Genomic DNA, 26275 nt, shown 5'->3' on the forward strand with positions numbered 1-26275 from the left:
TGTGCTTCACCCATTAACTTCTATACCTTCCCTGTGTATGTACTGATATTTTTACTGTATAGATATTTTTTCATTTCCAGAATACTATATAGTTGGGCTCATATTATTTAGCTTTTTAAGGCTATCTTTGTATCACTTACTATGCATTAAGCTTCCTCCATGTCCTTTTGCAGTTGACAGATTATTTTTTTTATTCCTGAATAATACTTCATTGTATGGATGTATGTTCATTCACCTATTGAAGGACAACATGATTACTTCCATTTTGACAATTATGAATAAAACTGCTGTAAGTATTTGTGTGCAGGTATTTTTTTCAGTAGACATATTTTCAACTCATTTAGGTAAATACCTAATTAATGTATTATGTATTTAGATTAGAATCTAGCCTCAGACCTCACATTTTGTTTTAAAAAATTAGATAAAATGGATCAGACCTAAATAAAACCACAAAATTATATAATTTATATGTAAATTTATTTTTAAAATTTTTGTATGAAAAGAGAAAATCTAGATGACATTGAATATGGCCAGGGACAGACTGCTATGGACTAAATATTGTGCCTCCTTCAAAATTCATATGTTGAAGTCCTAAACCTCAATGTGGTATTACATGGAAGTGGGACCTTTGAGAGCTAATTAAGTCATGAAGGTAGAACCTCATGAATGGAATTAGTGCGCTTATAGCAGAGATGAGAGAGATGCTATTTCTTTCTGCTATGTGAGGATATAGCAAGAAAGAATTCATCCGAAAATCAGAAAGAGATATTTGGGAGTCCAGACCTGATAAGTTGAACTGACTTTGAAATGACAGATGGTACATTTGACTGAGATATGGAAAACAGCCAAGGTGAACTCCAGAGACATGTTGAATTTGACATACTTGCAGGAAGGATGTCTAGGTGACATGTCTAGTAGGTAGAGGATATTGTAGATTGGCAGTTCAAGAGAGAAGTTCAATCAAGATGTAGCTCTTAGATTATGCAGCATAGTTGTTATAAGTATGAGGTTAAGGACAGAGTCCTTGAGATTCCCAATCTTGAATTGGTAAATAGAACAAGCCTCAGCAATGGACTTAATATGAATTAAACAAAGACTGAGGAGGAAGGTAACCAAGAGAAAGTAATGTCACAGAGAAGAGAGTATTCAATGAAATTTAAATGCCACAGGTGGAAGTAGAACTGAAAAAACTCTGTAGGATTTGGCTTAGTAGGAGAATGGGTGGAATCTTTTTTTTTTTTTTTTTTAATAAGAGATAGAGATTTTTTTTATACACTGAAAGAAAGAGAATTGATGTGATAACAGTTGAGTGTAGAGAGATGGTAGAACAGAATTTTTTCTAATGAAAAAGAGTATGAAAGTATCAGTAGTAGGCAGAGGAATTAATAAACTAGTTAATAAATTAATGCTAGTTTAAGATATACAACCAAATAATGAGTATTGTAGATATTTGTGATAGACCTGTGGTATTCTTATTTAAATGTAATGCTAAAATACAGCCAAAGCCCACCACTTACATGTCACAAACACAACAGTGATTTGTTGGATTGAATTGAATTGGATTCAATTAGCATATAAATCATCACCTTTTGTGCTCTGGAAGAATATAAAGTTCAATGTGTGCCTTTGTTTCCTAATAAAGGTCATAGAACACTGTTATTGGAGTTCATGTGCCCCTGGGAGGAAGGAAAAGCCACCGTCGTCATCGGCATCGTGGTCACAAACACAGAAAAAGAGATCGAGAGAGAGATTCAGGGTTAGAGGATGGACGGGAGTCACCTTCTTTTGGTAAGCGGAGTTCTTGTTTTTATTGAATTTGTGATTGTAATAATATATGTGCTCTGCAATCCATAATTAGCAGTAATATCTCATACACACAAAATCGTTTATACTATTTTAAAGATTTTTGGGCAGACAGAAAAGGGTGCAAGCTTGACCTTTGTTTTTCACTTATTTATATGTTTTGTGAAATTGAAAATTGAATTAGTTTTAGGATATAGATAATGAAATAAAGTAGTAAAGCTTAGTCATACATATTCTTTCTTTCTTCTTATTTATTTTTTTATTTATGGTGTTTGGGCATTGAACCCAGGGCCTTTCCCAGCTACGTAAGTACTCTACCAATGAGCCATGTCCCCAATTCTATTTGTATTTAACCTTGGATAACTTATATAAAGAGTTGTCATTGCTCTAAGTAGTTTAAAAATCCAGAAGAAAATATCTTTAAGTTCCCACTCATACTATCGGTGAGACTACCCATATTTACTCTTGGGACCTGAATATTTTGAGTGTTTATCCTTTGAAAGTACATGTAGAATACCAAAGTATGTCTTTTTTGTAGTTTTCAATAATTACTGAGTGCCATGAGAACCCATATATATATGATATAACTAAGAGTCAGGCTGTCAGTTCCTTGACCTTCCCAACTCCTGTGACCTTCTTACCTTCTCTGCCACTGCACTAGGCTCACCAACCCACCTGTAAGTACTCCATCTCTGAAGTCATTAATGTACCTCAGCCACTGACCATAGTTTCTCTACTTCTTGCTTTCTTGCCCAATGACTTGACCTCCAAACTTTTTTCTATCCACAAATTATTATTCTTTCCTTATACTACCCCAGTTTCAGAGCTTATAATTTTAGTGACAGTTATGCCATTATTCTAAGTACCTTAGATCCTCTGTTTTAGTTTTATTCATATCTTTACTCCCTATTAAAAACCATACTTATGTTGAAGTTCCCATGTCCCTGCTTCCTTCCTGCCTCCTTAAGTAACAGAGCATGGTGAAAATACTCATTCATCAGGGAAGATAAGTAACCATTATATATTCTTGACTCAAGGGAATCTTACACCTCCTTTCAATTTTATTGCATTTTTTTGGTGTTTGAAATAATTATTTTTCAAACTTCTTCACCATTTTTCAGCATCCCCTATTTTTACCATCGTTTAGAAGATTATCTTGCCTTCTACCTTAGAAAACCTGTCATCCAAAAGAACTCACTTAACTTCCCTTCCATTAAACATGCAGACCTATATGTCCACATCTGCAACCAACCTCATTTCTCCTAATAAACTAAAGAATATTTCTAATTTTTTCTCATACTTTCTGGAATGTATACAATTTGTAATCTAACTGACTTCCCTTTCCCATCTGCCTTTCTGCTTTGTTTTTTGCAGTACTGGAGTTGAACCTAGGGCATTGTGCATATGAGGCAAGCACTTTACCACTCAGCTACATTCCCAGTCCTCAGAACATCTTAAACAGGAATCTCTCCTGTTTTAAATAGTTTCTCAACTTTCCTTAACCCACATTCTCCCTTTAGTCATTCAGACCTGAAATAAATTAACTGCATAAAAATCTGGGGTAATACTTTCACTTTTAAAAACTCTACAGATACTCCTTTATTCAATATTTATTTTTACTGAGTGTTGTAGAAAATTCTGTAATTGTTGCCTTTTTTTTCATCTTTTAGGTTCATGTCTTTTAAGCCTGAATGCTTATAGACATTTTTTCTGTGGGTCTTTAATTAAGAAAACTTGCAGACATAGATCTAATAGTAGATATACTAAAAAGGTCTTCCCAATCTGCATACTTTGATATTTTTCCACTTAGGAAAAATTTTCTTATTCTGATTCTATTCCATTTGCTTTGCTCTCTTCATTTTGACTATTAGTCATTTGCATGTTGGATTTCCAATGTCTGCTTTTTGTCCCATTCTTCAGTAGTTGAAAGTTACTTTCATATGGTACCGTTTGATTATTTGTGGCATCAATTCTGCATTTTATTACTTTTAGGATAGGTTTAATTTTGCTGTTGATTTTAGTTTCCTTGAACTTCTTTCTTTACACTTCCTCCTGTCCTTTCCTAATCACTTTTTATTTTTCTCTTGATAGAGTCTCTGTTTTTATAGTCTACTGAGACTCCTCAGCTATTTCTAGATATATCCTCTTATAGTGAAGTAGGCAATTTTCAGAGCTATGATCTTCCTTTGATCTGTCAAGATTGTTTTTATTCTCCATTGATTTGTAGTATTTTTACAGACACCTAAGTTTTTTTCTTATTGCTCATTTTTAAACTTGCAAGGTGTATCCAAGCCATATCTATGCAACGATGTCTTAGTTTCCTTGGAAATGTTGCTACCAGTATGCTCCGTATCTCCTTCACTTGTATAGTGATAGGCATTACACCTCTCCAACTCCCATGTACTCCTGCCAGGGGTAGAATGGTAGCTGGTGACAGAGCGCACAAGGTACTCTGGAAGGTACTCTGGGTATTCCCTCCCAGCATGACAGAAAGGTGGTTGTCTCTGATTCAGCGGACAGAGAGTAGAGAGTGAACTGTATCTCATATATTCTGATGTTTTCTGTCTGATGAAGTGATATTTGAGAGTATAAGAAAGAGACTGTTGGGTAGATATTTCTTAATCTCCATCTATTTATAGTTTAATAAGACTTCCTCTTAGGAACTGTGGAAATGGCTTAGTCCTTTTAGACTAAGATTTAATGATGAGTTATCATCTTCTAGTATTTGAGTAAACATTCATATAACCTCAGAATCATTTAATAAACAAAATAAATTGTGTTTATTATCTTTTGCTTATTTCCTCTGGCTCTGACTTACTTTCCTTTTATTACATGGGTGGACACATCCATGTCATTTTTTTTCCCCTAGAACAGTGGTTCTCAACACTGACTGTACTTGGGGTTTCTAAAAACATTGATGACCAAGCCACATGATAATCCAAATCTCTGTGTGTGAGACCATATGTATATTTAAAAAAAAGCAAATTACATCAGGTGATTTACTTTGGTACTAAGGCTGAGAATCTTCTAAAGCCTTTGCTATTCAATTGTGGTCTAACCAGACATATTGGCATCATTTAAGTTTGTTAGAATCTCAAGTCCTACCCCAAACTTGTTGAATATGAATTTGTATATTAGCAATGCTCTCAGGTGCCTTATATGCATGTTAAGATTTGATAAGCAATGCTTTAAAACATTGCTTGTCAAACCATGTTGCACCTTAAAATATGAGGAGCTTTAAAAGGAACCAGATTGATGCTGGACCCTACCTTTGAAGATTTTAATTTAATTCTGGCTGTTTCCATAAAGAAAACTGTAAAAAAAAAAAAAAATACTTACACATGATTTAATATTAAGCTGAGATCAAGAACCATTTACCCTAAGAAGTTTTTGAGTCTTTGTTTTGTGAAACTTGGAAATAACTCAGGTGGTCCAGATTTTCTCTCTCATGTGTCAGTCACTATTTTTGGATGCCACTTACCTCCTTCCTCCCCTGACAATCTGAAGATCTTTGTTGATGTTTAGACCTAAGATCTCTCTTAACAGGGACAACTGTTTAGGATCCTGATGGTCCTAAGCAGCAGAAATTCCTACAGTTCACTGGTTTTAGTTCTTTGGGAGTGATCATCTACCCTTTTCCCTACTTCACAGTCAGTTCTGTTGCCTTGATAATTAAATATTTAGTCACAGACTGAGACTGAAACTGTGTTCTTGACACCCTCCACTTTGATTTGGGATTTGGTATTCTGCATAGTGGGGATATATGAAATTTCTATGCTGAAGACTTCAAAGAAAACTTCTAGCCACTTAAGGAATATTTATTTTATTTGGAATGATTCCAAAGAAAGTCTTTTGAAGATATTACTGCAGGTGCCTCAAAATTCTTCAGAATTTAACTTCCAAAGAGATAAAAGAAAAGAATTCAAGGGAGCATTTAGTTCCTGTGCTGGGAACTTGGAGGTTTTATACTGTAAATTGGAATATGCATTTTTCAAGACATGGAATAATTTGGGCCCAAATTTCTGGAGCAGACACCAATTTAACAAAAAGTCTTTGGAGAAATGTTTAAATTTTGACACTTTTAAAGTTTCATCTTTTCCAATATATGGCAATATCAGCGGAATCCTGTTTTATTATGGGACTCAATCATGCAATATAGTGTTATAAGGAATCTGGTTTTGTTAGTCCTGCATTCAGGTAAAAGAAAAGACTTTTCTAAAGCCTAAGGAGATTATGCTTATGTCATAGACATGAAATGATAGGTCCAGTCCACCAGCTCCAATAGTTAGGATGCAATTCTTGGGTGAGTTCAAGGATAGACCCAGATTTTGGGGTTGTATTGTAGTGGTGGTGGTGATATTTTGATTATACAAAAAATTTGATACTCACAAATAAGTTCTGCTTACTTTTGATACTATAATAAATACAATAATTTGCATATAAGAATTTGAAAATGATTAATTCTTTCTATTTCAGTAAATTCCCTATTTTATAAAATGCTAAAATTTTGCATCTTTTTATTTTTAATGTCATCCTTTATTCAACTTGAATAATTTGAAATTATGTTTTTAACTGGGAACACAAATTAGCTGTTTAAAAATGATCAATAGGAAGCATGAACTTGAAGTCAATGATAATATGAAAGATGAATGAAATTCAGAACTATTTACATTGATTTTTTTCCCTTCAGCTTCCCAGCAAAGAATATAGCAGGAAAGATGATAGGATTATGTCACTTGCTATTAACTAATCTATAAGCAGTAGAATTAAGTCTAAAAAACCAAAACACTAGAGTATTAAATAGTTGTTTAAAATATGGTACACAAATGTACTGTATAAATTAGCACAACCCAGGAATTAGACATAGAATTTTTCCGGGCTTAAGATAGTAAACTGTGCACATAATTCAGGAGAAATGAAGCAAATGCAGAAAACATGACTTCGATGAGCTGTTTTGATAGTCAGTGTTTTTCTATCCTATTTTAACTCCCAACTGGGTGATATATAAGAATATCAAAGTGATTTTTAAAATTCATTTTATTGTACAGTGTAAGACCAATATTCACAAAGGTTAAAATATGGAAACAAATATAGAACTCACTGAATTTTGAGTCAGAAGTGTAACTACCACTTGGGCTAGTACTTCTGAGCCCCTGTTTCTGCTCAGTTGTAGTCAGTACTATCCTTCCTCCTCAAAAGGATCCTTGGCCTGTTCTTTTCACGGATTGTTTCTTTTTTGAACTTTATGTAAATGAAATCATTCAGGAAGCATTGTATCTCAATGTTCTGTTTGTGGAATTCACCAATGCTTTTGGATATAACTTTAGTCTATTAATTTTCATTCATATACCATGCTTCCATATACCATGCATTCTACTATTGGGGAAGATTTGGAGCATATAAAATTAGGAGCCATTATGCATAAAGTTACTATAACATTTTATATTTGTCTTTTAGTACACATATGCACTCTCATACTTAGGAATGAAATTATTTATTGCCTGAAACATCAAGCATGTGTATTAGTAGAGAGTGATAAATAATATTCAATAATCAGGTCCATTTTTGCACTCCCATTAGCAAGGCCTTAGAGATTTTGTTGTTTTACATCCTAACTAACATTTGGTGATTTCATTCTTTTTGTTAGCCATTCAGGCAAGGTATATAGTAATACCTTATCATTCTAATTTATGCTTCTTGACTACCAATAAAGTTAAGCAGTGTTGCCATTTGAATATCTGTTTCCTATCAAAGCTGTGCATTATTTTAATTGGATTTTTTCTTATTGAGTTATAGAAGTACTTTACATATCATGGATATGTGTCCTTTGTTGGTTTTTATTCAAAATATCTTCTTACAATTGTGGCTACTGTTTTCATCCTCTTAATGCTGTCTTTTGATGTATCTGTAGATTCTAGAAAAGACTGCTAAGGGACTGAGACCCTTCTTCTCTAGGCAAACTTCTCTATGTTGTCATTTTTACTTCCACTGTATGTTTTAGTAAATATAGCCACATACTCTTATTTTGGTCTACCATATTCTTGGTTGCAATTGTATTAAAGTGCTCAATGACTTCAGTGACCTTAACAAAAATAAATAAAATACTTAGCAGTATAGCAGAAATATTTATTTTAACTTATAGAATTTTTCTGATTTGATAGTACTGCAATTTAGATGATGGATCATATGATTTTGAAGTGTCTAGTTTCAGTAGACATGAAAAAATAGGCATTGAATAACACATCTTGAATATTTACTATACTGAGACATATATAATCTGAATTCCTCTTTAAGATGTTAAAAATATGTTAGCAGGATGATCATGAAAAGATTTTTATGAACATATTCTAATACTGAAAATTTATTTCTATTTTAAAGAATGAAAAGCCAGAGACATGGAGCCATATGTTATTTTGAACCCAAGAAAAATAGCTCCTGTCATTGAATAGATTATCCTACTTTAATAAATTAACATTTCCTATACCATTGCTATTATCATTGTGTCTTAGAAAAGCCTTTTGAATACTTGACACCCTGTCTCACATTTTCAGGTCCACTTTATTCATAACTGTGAGGGTGTTATTTCCTCAAGTTTATTTATGACTAGTATTTTAAAGGTGTGTAATGAGTAATGTTCATGCTTTATAAGAGGAAACACTAATAAGTCTCACAATTGTGAGAATATGGGTCATGTTTAAGGATTGTGTACATAGCAACTGAGTTTTCAGGGTTGAATTCATGGAGATCCAATATATTGAAGCAGAGTAAACTGAAATAAATCTCTGGATTTAGTGATGAGAAAAAGTGTTTCAGAGACATGAGGAATATAATACCAGTGTCGAGGCATGGCTGCTATGAGAGATGGCCTCTGACAAGTTATTGGAGAATCAGAACAACTGTGACATGAAACACAGAATGCTATCTCTTCCTGCACTGGGTAAGTCCAACACAGGGACTAAATTGATTTCCTAGTATAACTCAAATATTTCAATTTTATTTTGCATTTTTATTTATGCATTTTATTGGTGCATTACAATTATACAAATTAATGGTATTTATTGTGATATATTTATACATGCACATACATACCTTGATTAATTTCATAGCCCAAGTACCTCCTTTGTCTATTTAAAGTCCTTTTTTTTTTTTCCCCTACAACAGCTAGACACAGAGATAACAGGCTAATTAGAGAAAATTTATTTGACTGATGAAATCAGGTTGAGAAAACATTAGGTAACTATCACCCACATAGTATACAGTTAGAATAAGATAGAACCAGGTGTTTTTTTTTCCCTAGATAAACTGGATTGGAAATGTATATGATACACCACTGATCTTTAAGTACATCTGATATTTTGGGGACTTTGTCAGTCTTATTTAAAAAAAAAATTCATGCTCCATCCAGTAAATTGTCATTTTCCTTTGAATTGGTAGTAAATCATGGGACTTAGTTGTTGACTTAATTATTGTTCCCTTTGCTGTAAAATTTATTTTGACAAATTGCATAAATATTTGGTAATAATACTAGGTCTTACAAGTGTTCTACAAATGTTTCTTTTCCAAATTTTATTACCTATTGAATATATATAATCATATGTAAGATGGAGTGCTTCATGCTGGAGGGAAAAATTCACATTTAAAAGCTGAGATGTCCAATTTTTAAAGTTTCTCTATTTTTTGTATCTGACATTAATCAATATCAGTGCCCTTTTGACAAGGTTATTTTGACACAAACAAGAGATGGTGTATATAAACATCTCACTCATAGAAGAAATAAACATACTTCAAAAATCTGTTTTATCATTTTCCTGTTTTTATAATCTCATCATACTCAATTACTATTTAAATGAAATATAATCTAAAAGTGAAGTACCCGTTTATGTATATAAAAGATCTGTGATCATGTAAGACTCATAAATCTCACATAAAGCGAACACTCCTTGTGAGATCTGATCATAAAGCAGCTCTGTTTCTGTTTAGCAATGCCCCTTTGTATGTGTTCAGAGGTTTGAATTGCTCTGTGTTCCTGAATGAAACCACAGTGGGTTTCCTAACTTTTCTAGTCACTCTTAGGTGATTCAAGTCCTCTCATCAATAATTAGAAACTCTAGCCTCATGTTAGTAGTGAAACTTTGAACTTGAATGATCAAAGACTTTTCTCTACCTTCTTCTGGTGTAGGTGGGATGCCTGTAGTTGAAGGAAGAGATGAAATTGCTTTAAAATTTCCCTGCCTTGGATGTCTTCTCCTTTACTCCAGAGACTCTACCATCTTCCCAACTCTATTTCTCATCCTTCCAGATTTGGTGCATAGGAAACAGGTGGAATTAGTGGGGTATGAGACTGGAAGGTTCTTACTGCATCAGCACTATTGCAAGTGATGTCACACTCTCCAGGCTTTGCAAGAATTTGAGTTTGCTCATTCTCTCCTAGAGAGTCTCTCACTGGCACTCTCTTCTGCTTTATTGTATATTTCTCTTTACCCTAGACATTCAATTGGAGTGGTAGATTCTCTCTGTTTAAGTTTTCTCATTTCTGTTGCAGCCTCTTAATTGAATCTAAGATGGCCCACATTCCCATATTTATTCATTCATTTTTCTCTTTTATGTGTGGCCCACATGTGGCCACAGATACTATGTTCTTCAAAGCAGCAATCTCAAGAGCTAGGGAGACAATTAGACAGTGTCCCTGTAACTAACTGGAGAATTAAAACTCCTTTGGTTCCCTGGGGAGCTCCACTCAATTAGCTTGAGGAAGAGGCAGACACCCCTATTGTCCTCACTTTTTAATGGAGTAAGACTGGGACTCACATCTCAGATCTCTCTATTCAGAAATCTATTTGAAAATATGTCCACTGTTTCCTATTTGTCTTAACTGTGGGTGAAGAGTTAAGAGTCACATAACTAGGTTTTCAGGAACACAATTTGTAAATGATGCATGTAGTCTTAATCCTCTTGGAAAGAAATATCTATTGGTTCTTGGTACTTCAGGTGAAAGTCTTTTTGTCAATCTAATACTCTGCAATAATTTACTAATTAGCATCAATAAAAGTAGGCTATTTCAATTATATAAATGAATTACAATATAGAATTCAAATGAACAGATTGTGTATGACATTCAAATAACATGAACAAAATTTTAAAGTTCAACTAAAAATGGAAAATATTGAGCTTCAAGGAGACTGGAGACATGGATTTGAAACAGAACTACCAAATTTGCCATCATTTCTTGATTTCATAAGATAGATGATCTGAATATCAATTTATCTCAAGTATCAAAAAGAGAGGAAGGAAAGCCTCTGTGATCCAGAAACACATAAGGGTAAACATGTAGAGAACCTGTTTCCTTAAGCTGAGTGTTGGAGTACATCAGGATTATGTATTTCATAACAATAAGACCTCATATGAAATGGAAATTCCCCAAGTCACTTCTGTCATTATTCTTGTTATAGTGACATGAAAAGTTTGTCAACATAATTGTTAACTGTTGCATTGAAAGGGCCTAAAATAGAGAACTTTTGGACAGGCCTGCAGAAAACAAAGTATTTCCACTGGTTATTGGGAACAATCCATTGAAGACCCTGGTTAATTAGTATGTGAGTAATTAAAGCAGTATGCATAACATAGCAGATAATGCAAAGATGAAAGTTTGCTAAGGAATTTGTTTATTTCCAATTATGATTCTACTACTGGCTTTTCTCAAATAGTGTAATTATTTAAGTTTGGTTTTTATAACTAACCATGTGTTGAAAATAGTCTATATTCCAAATGGAAATAGCTAACTTATTTATGGTTATAAAAGTAATACATGTTATTTGAAATTCTAGTGTTGTTTAAAATTAAGCCAGACAAATCCTCTTGCTCTTATTCCATTCTCATTGATGACCACTCTGTAGCATCTGACATTATTGACTTCTTATGCTTTTCAAAATCATCTTCTTCTTTGTTTCCTGACATACTGTTTTCCTCATGAGATAAAAGTTCCATGAGGGCAGAAATTTTTTTTTCTTTTCACATCTGTCCTTACTTATTTCCTGCTTAGAACATTACTTGATGAAAGGGACATGTTCATTAAATATTTCTTTAATACTGATCTGTTACCTATCTGTGCATTCCTCATCTGATTCTTCCTCCTTGCAAATGCTAAACCTACCTCCCCATTGTTGAATATTCTTCATCTATATATTTCAGTTTTTCAGTCATCATCCATTGTAGTCTTATGCTTACTCTACTTAACTTTACTTATGCCTACATTTCTGACTCTGTCCTCTCTTCCAGAATCCAGTTTCCACTCTCCAACTTCCCCATGACATTCTTCTCAAGTTCTTGCCATAGTCATCTCCAATTCACCATATCCAAAAGTTGTCTTTTGAGCACTTCAGCTACAGTACTGGTTCCTCATTCTGACTACTGTCTTTTACTAATGGCACCATTATTTCCCTATTCACCCTTCTTCAATTCTAAATCTCCCTATTGTGGGCAGTTAAATCTGTACCATCATTATAACCAGCCATTACCACTGCCATCAGTATCAAGCATCAATAATATTTACATAATCATTTAAAAGTTTGAAAAGTGTTTGTGCATTCACAATTTCCCCCATTGAAATTCAGCTCTCTCTCCTTCCAGGAGACCAATCCTGGATGGTAGAATTATAAAGAGCCCAACAACAATAGTCAGTCCTGTTCACTATTGCAGGAGTCCCACTCCTAGCTTCACCCTGACTTGATGCCTCCACTCTCTAGTGTTATTGTTTCCTTGCCTCTTTCTAGTAACTATGTTCCTATCATGCAGCCAGTTTCTCTTTATTGAGATATTCTATTGTACTATACTTTTCCTGTGATGAAATCATTCGTCTGATTACTTGATACAACCTAGTGTAGTAAACCTAGTTATTGGACTTTGGTTAGTTCTTTGTAAAGAGTATACAAGATTCACCTTAGCTTTCTCTCTTAAAAAGTTATCTCATGAAAGAGATCTATTTTTTTTTTTAATTTCATCCTTATGTACCAATCTTTGTAATTTTCTTACATAATTAAATTCCAATTTTCTTTCCTGAACTCCCACTATTGATTGCTTCTAGTTGGGTCAATCCAATTCCCACTGAACTACTAATTATGAAATATCTGATCTTTGTTTATAATTGTATATCCCTGTTTAGAGTATGCAACTGATTTCAGACTTGAGATTTCATCTTGAACTTCAGCATCTGAGATGTTTTCTTGCATTACCCTATTCTTAAATCCACTGCTTAAAACTAAACCATTGACTTTTGTATTAGTTTTCTTGGATTTTTAATTTACCTTATAGTAAAAAAAATTGCATTGCTAATGTTGATGTCTCTTGGCTTAGTTCAGACCTCTCCTTGTGAAACTCCCTCGACTTCATGTGTTTTGTTCCTCTTATTCTTATAGTACCAAGCACCAAACAAGTTAGTGCTTAATTATTTTGTCTAATATTTATCTGTGATGATGTATTCATTTTGCATCCAAACCAGATTATAAGGAGTTTAAGAACAGTAGTTCTACACTTAAATGAACTAATAGATACTTAGTATATACAGTTAGTGAACTGACCCACTGACTGATCAAAATAAAACCAGGCTAAGTATGTGATTTTTTAAAAAAGACACTTTACTTAAAACATCTAATCAGAAGTCAGTCTTACTTTTTTTTTTTTTTAACTGAAATTTCTTTGCATTTTACCATTTAACAATTGCCCAGGTCCCAGGACTCCATTGACTAATAAGATAGAAAAATTGTTATGGAACCTCTTGAATCTCACTATCTGATTCTTATAAATCATTCTACTGTTGTTTAAAATATTATTTTCACTAAATTAATTCTACTTTAATTATAATAAGGAAATGTTTTTCCATGTTATAAAAGTATATTGAGAATATTTTGCTTATTTTCTATATTTGTTTATAGAAAATATGCATTTAAATATTGGCATATGTGTGCTAAATGCTCTGAAAATTTCTGCTACCATGAATGTATAAGAACAAAAACAAAACAACAACAAAGAAAAATGAGGCAATTATACTGAGTTAGGAAGGATTTTTCTCCATATTCAATATCCATATCTGACTTGAATATTGTTTTCTTTGGTAGTATAGCTAACTAATACTATTTCTTATATAATGTATCTCGAATATCAAAACATTTTTAATCATTATTTTACCATGCATTTAAAAATAGTCTATGTTAAATTCAGTCTATTAGACCAAAGTTACTTTTCATATTGACTGTATTTTCTCTGAACTTCCAGTTGTTTCTCAAGTAGATAAGATTGTTGCAATTGTTGTAACCTACTTGTTCCAGAACAAGACTTTGAAATCAATGAGCAAGTTTATTTTTTCCTTTAATAAAGATTAAAGACAACAGCAACATTAAAAGGGCTGGGTGTATAGCTCAGTGGTAGAGCACTTGCCTAGTATTTGTGAGTTCTTGGGTTCAATCCCAGCACTAAAAAAATGCACCTAAACAACAATAATCAAAAACATCATTTTTGATAATTTTGCATCATTAAACTGATGACATGTCATTGCAATTTTCATGTGTTTATTTGCAATTCATATTTCTTCTCTGGCAAAGTGTCTGCTGAAATATATTGCCCATCTTAATTATTTTTAACCGTTGAGTTTTGAGAATTCTTTATATATTCTGGACATAAGATTCATTGCACATGCAATTTGTGTTTCTATTTTTTCATAGACACCCCATCACAGCGGGTACAGTTTATTCTTGGAACTGAAGATGATGATGAGGAACACATTCCTCATGACCTTTTCACAGAACTGGATGAGATTTGCTGGCGTGAAGGTGAGGAAGCTGAGTGGCGAGAAACGGCCAGGTGAGGATTTAGTTGAAGGTTGAAGACATATTAAAGAACTTCTATGTTATAAAAAAAAGAATTTCCCACTGCAATAATTTTGCAAACATCAGTGATTACTGCTGATTTCTGAACTTGCTCATCTGGCCTGGGCATATCCTATAATGGGATATAGGTCAGAATGAAATCTGAAGGCAGTAATTATAGTAAACAGTGATGCAAAGCCAGCAACAGCTGCAGTCTTAAAGATAAACAGTAGCATAATTTGTGTGTCATCAACAAAACAATAGAAACCTAAAAGTAATTTATTTCTGTCTTTTCAGCTGTTGGCCTGAACCCCAATTGGTGATATTACATGATAATTTGAGTGTGGGTTTTTTTTTTAAAGAGCAAACATGATAAGAGGCTTTAGGTATAGTCCTGGATTTCGTGTCCTATTTGGTGAGGATAAAAATATTTTGTAATGTGTTTATAAGATATGAATACATTTAAACAGAGTGTTTTATCAAAATAGTTTTTCTATCATTTATAATTCCTATTTGTATGCTGCCAAATAATTGATGAATTACTATAAAAAGTAATGAATTAAATTTTTTACTTGCTTTTCATTCATTCTTGCTTTAATGATTATGGAGTATCCATTATAATGCTAGGTGTAATGGCTATAGAACAACTACACCAAACTTAGATCTTTCCCTTAACAATTTTATGGTCTAACTTAAGTCAACAAAAATTGTAAAGTCTGTAAAATGAATGCCCTGATACAGGTGTACAAACAATCTGTGGGTATAAGCCGAGGAATGGGATAACTGGGTCAAAAGGTGGGTTTGTTCCAAGTTTTCTGAGGATTCTCCGCACTACTTTCCAGAGTGTCTGCACCAATTTGCAACTCCACCAGTAATGTAAAAGTGTGCCTTTTTCCCCCACATCCATGCCAACATCTATTATTGTTTGTGTTCTTGATAATAGCCATTCTAACTGGGGTAAGATGAAATCTTAGAGTTGTTTTAATTTGCATTTCTCTAATTACTAGAGATGTTGAACACTTTTTCATTTATTTATTAATCGCTTTGTATGTCTTCTGTAAAATGTCTGTCCAGTTCCTTGGCCCATTTATTGATTGGGTGTAAAGTTTTGTAAGTTCTTTATAAATTTTGGAGATAAGTGCTCTATCTGAAGTGCATGTGGAAAAGATTTTCTCCCACTCTGTAGGCTCTTTTCACATTATTGATTGTATCCTTTGCCAAGAAAAAAAAAAAAAAAGAACTTAAAATGATTTTACTACAGTAATGCAGCCACATCAATGTTTATAGCAGCTCAATTCACAATAGCTAGATTGAGGAACCAACCTAGATGCCCTTCAACAGATGAATGGATAAAGAAACTGTGGTGTATATATATATATATATATATATATATATATATATATACACACAATGGAATATTATTCAGCCATAAAGAAGAATAATATTATGGCATTTGCAAATAAATAGATGGAATTGGAGAATATCATGCTAAATGAAATAAGCCAATCCCAAAAAACCAAAGGCCAAATGTTTTCCCTGATAAGTGGGAGATGGTATGTAGTGGGAAGTGGGGGGTGGGGAGTGAGAGAAGAAAGGAGGAAATTTAGATTATGTAGAAGGAAATGAGAGGGAGGGGGGTATGAAAAATAATGGAATGAGACAGACATCACTACCCTATATACATGTATGATTACACCAATGGTATGAATCCACATCGTGTACAACCATAGAAATGAAACGATGTACCCCATTTGTGTACAATGAATCAAATTGCAGTCTGTAAGAAATTTAAAAAAAAAAAAGGAACTGTGGGCACAGCTAAGGTTGTCTTTTACCCACTGCTTCCCTAATTTTTATGTAAGTACAAATCATCTGACATCTTGTTTAAAATGTAGATTTAGTAGGTTTTGGGCTTAGAGTCTCTGGCCCTGCTGTTCTAACGAGCTGCCACTTGATGACATGCATAGCAAGTATCTGAACCACAAGGCTGAAGGAAAGGGGAGCTGGATAACTTCCCTGGGGTAGGTTATTCCTCAGGGCACTCTTGAAGTTAGCTAGGCAGAAGAGCAGAGGAGCAGGTATAGGAGGCAGATGTAACATGGTGAGAGTTATTGGTTCAGGCTTTCCTGTTTTGTTGGGCTATCCTTCCCATGGCCAGACAGCTCTAATTATTAATTACTTTTTCTCTTGTTAGTAGACCTAGTATTGCAATAGCTTTCTGAAAGATATAGAACTCTGTTGAATCATGTCAAACTTGTAGTTTTATTTAATTATTGCCTTTTCAATATTGCATCAGTATGGAATTACTCATTTGATCATGATAATGAATATTATGAATAATAATGACCCAGATAATTTTAGTTTGATATATTTTGAGTGACCTTTACAGATCTCTTGTACTTAAAAAAAAAATACTAAATAGAAGAAAATCAAAATGGCTATCGTCTAGTTCATCCCTGTTAACATTTATAAAAAAGGTTAATAACTGCCAATATTTGAAATCAAAAAGTATAGGATAGTAGAAAACCCAAATTATCCCTCTACCCATATGCACAGTACTTGTCTTTGAAGGCAATACAACAGTATTGTGAATCTTCCCAAAAAACTTTTAATTCCCAAAATCTACATGCTAATGTACACCCTTTTTCAATTTTTACAATAGGGATTACATAATGCATGGTGTTCATACCTTATTTTCTCACTTACTTAAATATTTATAATACTTTCTGAATCAGCAACATAGACATACACTTTTTTAAATGACTACATTTAGTTATATGGATAAACTTTATTTAACCTATCATGATAGACATGTAGACTGAGTTTTTTTCCCCATAAGAATTGCTATAATGTTCATTTACACATATATCTTGTAGATACTTATATAGGGTAAATTTGTGACTTTGGAATTTTATGTATCAAGAAAGCAGACATGTTTAGTGTGCTAGATATTGCAAAATTGTCATCATAAAATGTTTTAAGAATTTATACCTCCACCAACAGTGTATGAGAATGACTTATTTCCCCAAATCCTTGCTAGGCTAAGTCATCAAACTGTTTAATTTTTTCCCATTTCATATATGAAACATGAATCTCATTGTTTTAATTGGTTTTCTTTAATTGTTAGAGGGGTTCAATACCTTTTCATGTTTTTATTTTTTTTTGTGAACTTACTATTCATTCTTTTTACACCTTTTTGTGTCAAATCATTCATCATTTTATTTACCTTTTTGACTACTTTAAATTGGTGGTATGTTATTCAGTTATTACCTCTGTTAATGAAAAATTTCACATAAATTAATCAATTTTACTTATACTTTTTATTGTAATATTTTAAAAACATAACTAAGTTTAAAATAGTTTTTATTTAACCTTGTCAATTCAAAGATTAAGAACTTTCCACCTTATTTTTACCCGATGATATAAAAAAAAATAACTACAAAGGAGCTTTAAATTACACAATAAATATGCTCATCTTTATATTTTGATGACAGGAAAGCAATGTATACTAATCTTTTCCACAATTAAGTGATATAACCTTTGCTTCTTCATGATTAATGTTATTGATAAGGAAGTGAAGATGCCCACCTCCTATTTAAGGTTGGGAGCATCTGTACTTCACTGGTTATAGGAAACAGGTGATCCCTGATGACTTAAAGGAAGAAGTCCTTTAAGCCATCTCCCTCATCCACATGGGAGGAGTTAACTGCTGGAAGAAGCATGCAGGCAATAAGTCAATTAATTACCAATAAACTTATCTAATCAATAAACACACAAGAGCCAATACTCTTTTCAAATGGGAGGGGGCGTGACCGATTGGGTCATACCAGATCTGGCCTCTAACAAGATGGAGTAGCCCACCTCTCCTTTATTTATAGTCACACAGGTAAAGGGGGCCAAGACTGGGAGGGGCTTCTTATGTGATTACCAGGATGGGTGAAGTTAGGAAGCCATTTGTTTAGGGAACTAGCATATCAATCAGACAGTAAGCCACTCCCACTCAGGGTCACTTACTTTTTAGGCTATCTGGAACAGTCAGGCCTCTCCAAATCTGATTCTGCTAGATATGGACAGTGCTCCACAGTGGTGGTTATGATGACCAGACAACTCTAGTTACTTGGAGTCCCTTGAAACTATTGCTTAGACTTACTTTTTGGAAGTTCTTCTATTCTTTAATCTCATCCTCAAACTGAGGAGTAAGATTGGAATATGTTTTGACATTAGTAACTCCCTTATTCTTGGAACGGTTGGTGATTTTTCTCCTTCCAGGTCAGATGGTGACTCATTCCTTTAAACCAGAAAATTTCCTGTAGCTTTCCCACCCTCATAAAGCTGGTAGGGGGTAGAAGCAATACTAGAATCTAGCTTTTCACTGTCACAGTTGAGCAAGTAGGGTTTTATCATTTTCTAAAGGATTAACTTGAAGAACATGTTTATCCTAAACCACCACAATGTATTGCTGCTTATCTAAAGAGCAAAGTTAATTATTTGCATTCTTTAATGATATTAAGAAAGACCTATGTTTGTAGCCATGCTTTTGGAAGTTTAGCGGTACAGCTGTTTGAGGTTCAGAGAGACAGCTGATGAGCAGTCAAAATAGTAACAGACATTGAAGAGTAGGGTAGATGAATTTTGGCTGAGATACAACACTTTAGGGAAAAACAGAATATATTTATTGAGGACTTAGAAATTTAGTGGTTTTAAAGTGGCATAAGTAATTTTGTTCTTTTAAAAAAACTAATTTGGGTTAATTTATGAATTCATCTGATTTTTCAAATGCAGTTTCATTCTAATAAATCATTAGCATTTATCTGGAGCACGTCTTTCTTTTAGTTGATATCCCAGGTGGGCTTAATAATTGTCTACCCTAATAGTGGAAATAAAAATGATATTTTATCAGCACACTGCACCTGTCATATCACATCTTGAATAATTCATGCCCACTGCCATTGCCAAGTGAAACTTAAGCAAAGTTTTAGATTTTGAAGCTTAATTTTTGAATCATAATTATTTAATAAATGTTGTGAAAACCAGCTGTTCACTTTTTAGAACTCTAAAAGAAACATATGCAGAGGCTAATGAAATCAACACAATTACAATGTCATGCATATAAATAGTATATAATGTTATTAATAGAAAAGTGAGTAAAACCACCACAGCTGTACAGTGATGGAGACAACATGTTCGACTCTCTGTGGTTGCCCTTTAAAAATGCTTCTCACAGATGAGCTCGGAAGAGGCAGGCAGGGGGTACATGTAGGTCTTTGATACATAGAAGGTAGTGTGGGAAAGGGTTATTACATCAAAAACAGGTTTATTGATTCAGCAAAGGCATTTGATATTCAAAATTCAGTAAATGTTCAAGTTATCTGAAATTTTCAGCAGCATGTGAAATGTGAAGATCATGTGGGGTAAGAACAGTGAATGTCTGTCAACATTGGACTTACATATGTTTCACTTCCCGTTAACAGTGCTATAGGTATTCTGTGATTATATGTTATTCTCTAGCCCTACCCTAACCATATTTCCTACCTGCCATGTGCCCTAACTCTCCTAAGAAAGGATGTTTTACTTCCTCCAAAGCCATAATTTTAGATGATCTAGGAACTTCTTTCTGTATGGATAGAATCAGAGAATAAAAATTCCTAGAAAAGGTGAACTGAGTTAGTGGTGATAGAATACACAGAAGAGTTAATGTCTCTAGAAAGCATCTATTTCTAACTGGAAAAAGAATTTTCTTTTATATATTTTTAATTCAAGTATTGTACAGCAGATTATCATCAACTTAATGGTCAAAGAATTCATGAAACACTTATTTAATGTTAGCAGAAAGAGACTTCAGTGTGCTAATCACACTGGATGAAAACAGATCTAGACATACTGGAAGAAATTAAAAATAATCTGCTCAGGGTTTAAATCCTCTCCCATCCTATGTAGAAAATGTCATGTATTTGGCCTTCAACTTTTTATTTTTTGCATCATCCATCACATCACATTCATGCTCTGAGACTCTTATTTGCTTTGGTTTGCTATTCAAACAAATGTCAGCAGAGTTTATTTGAAAACTGGAACAAATTGTAGCACTTTAGGTCATTAACTGCAATCAGAAATCTTGCAACTCAGTATATTCAGGGACTAAAAATCTTGAAATAGACCTAGTATGTTCCAGACCAGTTTATCAGATTTAAAAAAAAAAAAAAAAACAGAAAAGAGAGATATTCTTATGTGGCATATATATTATTTTTTAGTCTAGTCTCTTTAAAAAGTTTTGTTTAAATGTCTCTTAAAACTTTTGGCATCATTCTGGAGTTGGCATTAATCACTGAATCTTGGAATGTTTAGTATCTTTAGTAACTTGATATTTGTTACTTGTGGGTTCCTTTTTTGGAAAGCACCTTCTGTCTTCTATAATACTCATAAAACCTATGGGTACATCAAACCATCCATGCATGTAACTTATTTGGTAATTTTAACTACCAAACTGCATGGAACTTCCAGAGACTACATTCCTTCCTATCAAGGTTCTTAAAATTAAATTTTTTACTTTCAAAAGAACCAAGATGGAATGATGTAGATGCTTGGTTCCTTATTTAATTATTTTCACTATTATTTAGAAGTAAGATTTAACTAAAAATTTCTTTTAAGAAAAGGCTAGACCATTTTATATGAATCAAGAGGCAAATGAATATTTTTAAAATAAAATGTTATTAGAACATACAAACAAAATTATTGTATGGGTCAGTTTATACAGTTGTAATTAAGTAATTAAGAAACAATATGATTTTTAGTTTAGGGTAATATACAAACACTTTTTTCAGAGTGTCCACTTGAGTAAAAATTTTAAAGACAAAATTTTAGAAGCAATTTTTTAATATGTGGATGGTAGAAAGTACTATAACTCCAGAAATAATAAACAATGCCATATTCCCATAGGGAAAACATATCTATTTCCCCTCAAACACTATTCACATTCTTTCATAACCCTGAGTCTTCTTTGCCACCCAACAAATTAGAAACTAGATTTTAAATCCAACATGATTCTTCAATCAAAATAGCACTAGCCTAAGTACTGCTATGTAGTCTCTCTTTTGCTCTTTTTGTCTGAAAATCACATCATGTCAGTAATATATGAGGTGATGGAAGATTTAATAAAAGTTGCTCCTCCTTTGGTGTCATTTTTTTTTGGAACATTTCATTATAGTCCATTCCACTGACTAGAATATTTGAGTTTTATGAAGGAAAAATCATCTATTTTTTTTTCTAGTACAGTAGGCAATAAAGAAAACAAATAGTCAATGTAAAAAGAAAGGGAGAAAACAGGAACATTTTTCAACTTGAGTTTGGTGTCAGACATGGATGAAAATTGTTAAATCAGTTTTTACTATAGGCATTAATATAAGATCTTTAAGCTGAAAAGAACCATAAAACATTCAACCCAGGCAATTGCTTTGTGGTGTGATATGTGCACAGACTGGGGAAAACAAAATTAAAAACAACTTGGAGTTGAATCCTGGTTCAACAAGGTCACTGTTTGGGTGATCTTGGGCAAGTAATTTAATATGCTGAATTTATCTCATCTTTATTCAGATAAGAAAATTGTATCCCAGAGAAATTGAAAGACTTTCCCTTGGTCACATGGTGGTTTGACTGTGGAGTTTGGACAAACCTAAATTGTTTTTATTCTCAACTAGTCCTAGAAACTTTCTACAACACAATTCTGCCTCAAATTGTCCCTTAAGAGGTTGATCCTTTGTGATACTGAAATTCATAATGTGACCATGGCCTTACTAATTTACTAATAATTTACTAATACTTATGGATACTAATCTATTATTTTTATTAAAATCATATTCACTCTTACCAATAATTCTAATTAAGATTTTTATTCTCCCACGAGTAGCTAAAATGGTGATCTATATCAACTGAGATAATTTGAATTATGCTATAAAATATTCTGCAATCTCCATGGTTTTAAACAATGAAAGTTGTTTTTTTTTTTTTTTCCCAATGGCTCATTGTACATGTGCACCATGGGATCAGTGGAGGTTCATCTGTTCATTGTAGTTACTTAGAGACCCCAGCTGATAGAGAAACCTCCATCTCAAACATTGTTTTCATGCCCGGGTAAAAGAGAGCTCAGAGGGTCTCAGCAATAAAATACTCCAGTATGGAATAGGCACACGTAATTTCTGCTCTAAACTCATTGACCAGAACTCATTTTCACTGTCACTAGTCACAGTGACATGCAGTCACCCAGTTAAAAAGGAGCCAGGTAGTGACATTCCACTCTTTACCAGGTAAAAAGGAGAACCAGTTACAGTTCACAAACAATGTTGTAACAGTCTTCACATCTTGTGTGAGGTGAGGTATTGTGGCTCTGTTAAGGGCTAAAAAGCTTTAAGAATCACTAACATGAAAAACTCCTAACTGTGTAGACACAAACATCTATAAAATTGGCAGCCTGGAAGAGATAACTTTCAGTGACTTGGGGCTGAAATGTCAGTTTTTTTCAACCTCAATGTGTCCTCTACAGGCATAGCTCTTCCTCCCTGTCTGCAAACTTTGCTTCCTGCCTTTTTTTTTTTTTAAATCTCTGAAAACCACCAGGCACAGATACATAGCTAGCTAGGCTTCTTTCTTTCTTTTTCAGAACTCATTGATCTTTCTTGCTATTCTGCACACTAATAATCATTCTGAGAAACTCATTGTTTAGTTACTTTTAGATGATCCATTTGATTCCCTGTCTAGTTACTACCACACATTTGTCATCTGTGTAATTGGGTCATTGGATTACATAAAACAGCAATATAATTATTATATATAGAACTTCTGTGGTATTACATGAAGAGAGGATATAAAGCCCATATGACTAAGGACAGCTGGAATGAAGGAAATGGTGGGAGATCAAGGGAAAAGCAGTTTAGGCTAGGGTTCATTAGAAAGGAATTAAACTGGTCAACTATTAGATTACAGGGCAAGATGATAAAGCATTGAGCGGCTGCTACCAGAGTAGTAAAATCATTGGTTTCTCTTTATTTGTTCTATTGATCTTGCTTACAAACCATTCCCAGGTAATACTATTTGTTTCACTCTAAGAAGGAAGAAGGAAGTAGTGTCTCATTTGGCATCGAAGCATCACAGTTTTCTTCTTCTGCATCCCTGGAGGAACACTCAGGGACTGGGTTCTAGCTCAGTTCTCACATGTTCAGAGCCTAGGAAGTGAATGGCAATGGTTTTCACTCAAACAAGACTAATAAAAACTTTTCCTACAGAATAGGCAACAAATTATACTAGCCTCCCTAAATTTTGAATGTGAATAAGTGCTAAAATATTTATCAAGTGCTAAAATATTTAGGCTTAAGTCCTTCCACTAAACTAAATATTATATTCTTTCATTTTCTTATTCAATTACCATTATCTTTACATGAAGAAGTATGCTCTCTTTATTAGCCCTGTATCAGATTCATGGTGACCACTGGTTCTTCAGAGCTCGAAAAATTAACAAAAGTAACAAGAGCTTCCTTTGTTTTTAATAATCCGTTGATTACAAAATAAATTCTTTTTAATGAAACTTGAATGACTAACTTGGATGAGATTTGACCTACTTCTCAAACCCATGAAACTAAGAAGCAACATGAACATCTTTCTATTTCTAACTTATATTATTGTAAAAAAGGGTCATTCATCTACAATATAAAATTCAGTGTGCTGATAAGCACATTTATTTGAACAGGTGGTTGAAGTTTGAAGAAGATGTGGAAGATGGAGGGGAAAGGTGGAGCAAACCCTACGTGGCGACCCTTTCATTGCACAGCTTGTTTGAGCTGAGAAGTTGCATTCTGAATGGAACTGTGTTGCTGGACATGCATGCCAACACTTTAGAGGAAATTGCAGGTATATCTTTTTCTCCTTTGTCTATTCTGTTTCTACGGATTCAGCTGATTATTATTATTCTCTTTTCCTTTTTATACCTGTATGTATAATTCCATACTTGCGTGAACTTTGGCAAACAAATTCTCATGATTAGTGTCTGGGGCCTTACAAGTCATCTTTTACCCCTTCATTTGAGGTAAAAAAAAAAAAAAAAAATTGAATCTCAGAGAAATATGGTCTAGATTGTTAGTGATGACTCTAGAGCAAGAACCTAGATGTACTGATCCCCATTTAGTATTTTTTTTTTCATCACTTGTATTTAGACTGACACCATTAGAAAATTGAAGGAAAAAAACTTCATAGGTAGAGTGATTTTTCAATATTTCAATACATGAAATAACCATATGAAAAATTTCAGTAATTAGGAAAAATATTGGCTTAGAATGGGCACAGAAATATATAGCCATTTATTTTAAATCAAATTAAAGCTTTTGCATTCTAGAGAAAACCAAGTAATGCAACCATGCTTCATAATTTAACACTGTCTATTCCCTGGGATGAATAATTTTTACTGGAATCTTATTATGACTTTATGGCATGAGTAGTTGTATTTGTTAAATACATCACTTTTATGGAAATAGAGTCAAAGAACAAAGATCTCCTTTTTTGTAAATCTGGAAGACATACTGTAACAAAAACAAAACAATATAAAAAATACAGAAATCAGTTTTGAAAGAGTATAGATGGAATGATTAATGAGGGTTTTAAAAATAAGAGAAGAACAAGTCAGGCTTTTAAAAATTCCTACTTTGGAAAAAAAATAAAAGTATTTTTATGTGGGATTTATTTATGAGGTAGAAAGATTTAAAGGAGACTTCAATACCTTAATTATACTGCAGAGATGGGGAAGAACCCCCAAAACTATGTGTGTGGTTTTAAAAAAAATCACAAATAAGAGAAAAGTATATTTATATTTAATCATCATATTAGAAAAATGAGGTATCCAATTTAATTTCTAGAACAGCCCATAAAGTAGGAATCATGCCCAGTTTTCAATGAGAAAATGGAAACTAAAATTTCCATGGCCCAGATCCATCAGAAGGCCTCTGATTTTAAGCCCAATGTTCCTTCTCTTATATTAAACTGCTGTCTGAAGAAAAAGTTGTCTTGAAATAAATGTTGCCTGCGTTTTAATGGCGGTTTAGCCACTTTATGAATTATTGATTTGGGTCTTTTGTGGTGATAGGCATGCATACATTACACACAAAACCACCTCAAACCAGGAAAGATAAGCTTTCCTCCCGAAGTTTCATATACTACTTATAAAAAAGTTACCCTTTAAAATGCATAGTTAGAGTCTAAAAGACTGTATTAAGTGAAAGAGTATGATTTTTGGAAAAACGCAAGCTATACTGGTAGTTGGCACTAAATCAAGATTTAAAATGGTCAACTTAGAAATGTGCAAACCTTCTAAGAATGTAGGAACAGTAGCTATCCCCCTCAATTTCTTAGTTTAATATTTTAGGTCTTGCTGATATTCAATAAACATTTCTGTATTTTAAAATGACTGGTTTTTCCTAAACTTTGATTCTTAGGAATCTCTCAACTTTGTGTATAATCCTTGAGATACTCATAACAAACTTGTAGTTTAGTATTATCATTATCCTTATTTCATAAATATAGAAACTAATCATCTAAAGGTTAAAGATTTTGCCTTAAGGAGTTTATTTCTTCTGCTTTAC

The 26275-nt window shown here is 33.3% G+C and overlaps 1 protein-coding gene across 5 annotated transcripts in view; it reads left to right on the plus strand.

The window, feature by feature from the left end:
* Positions 1 to 1644: 1644 nt before the first annotated feature.
* Positions 1645 to 26275, plus strand: part of Slc4a10 (solute carrier family 4 member 10) — a 132507-nt gene continuing 107876 nt past the window's right edge. For 3 of the 5 annotated variants that reach the window (XM_047543946.1, XM_047543948.1, XM_047543947.1), the window contains exons 1-3: positions 1645 to 1788; positions 14517 to 14655; positions 24394 to 24554. In XM_047543946.1, the coding sequence (XP_047399902.1) occupies positions 24524 to 24554 (31 nt within the window). In that variant the 5' untranslated portion in view covers positions 1645 to 1788; positions 14517 to 14655; positions 24394 to 24523. Of the gene's footprint in view, positions 1789 to 14516; positions 14656 to 24393; positions 24555 to 26275 lie in introns of those variants that run through there. The other 2 variants (XM_047543949.1, XM_047543945.1) reach the window with 2 other exon arrangements.

The sequence above is a fragment of the Sciurus carolinensis genome, chromosome 3 (genome assembly GCF_902686445.1).
Source record: "Sciurus carolinensis chromosome 3, mSciCar1.2, whole genome shotgun sequence".
Lineage (NCBI taxonomy): Eukaryota > Metazoa > Chordata > Mammalia > Rodentia > Sciuridae > Sciurus > Sciurus carolinensis.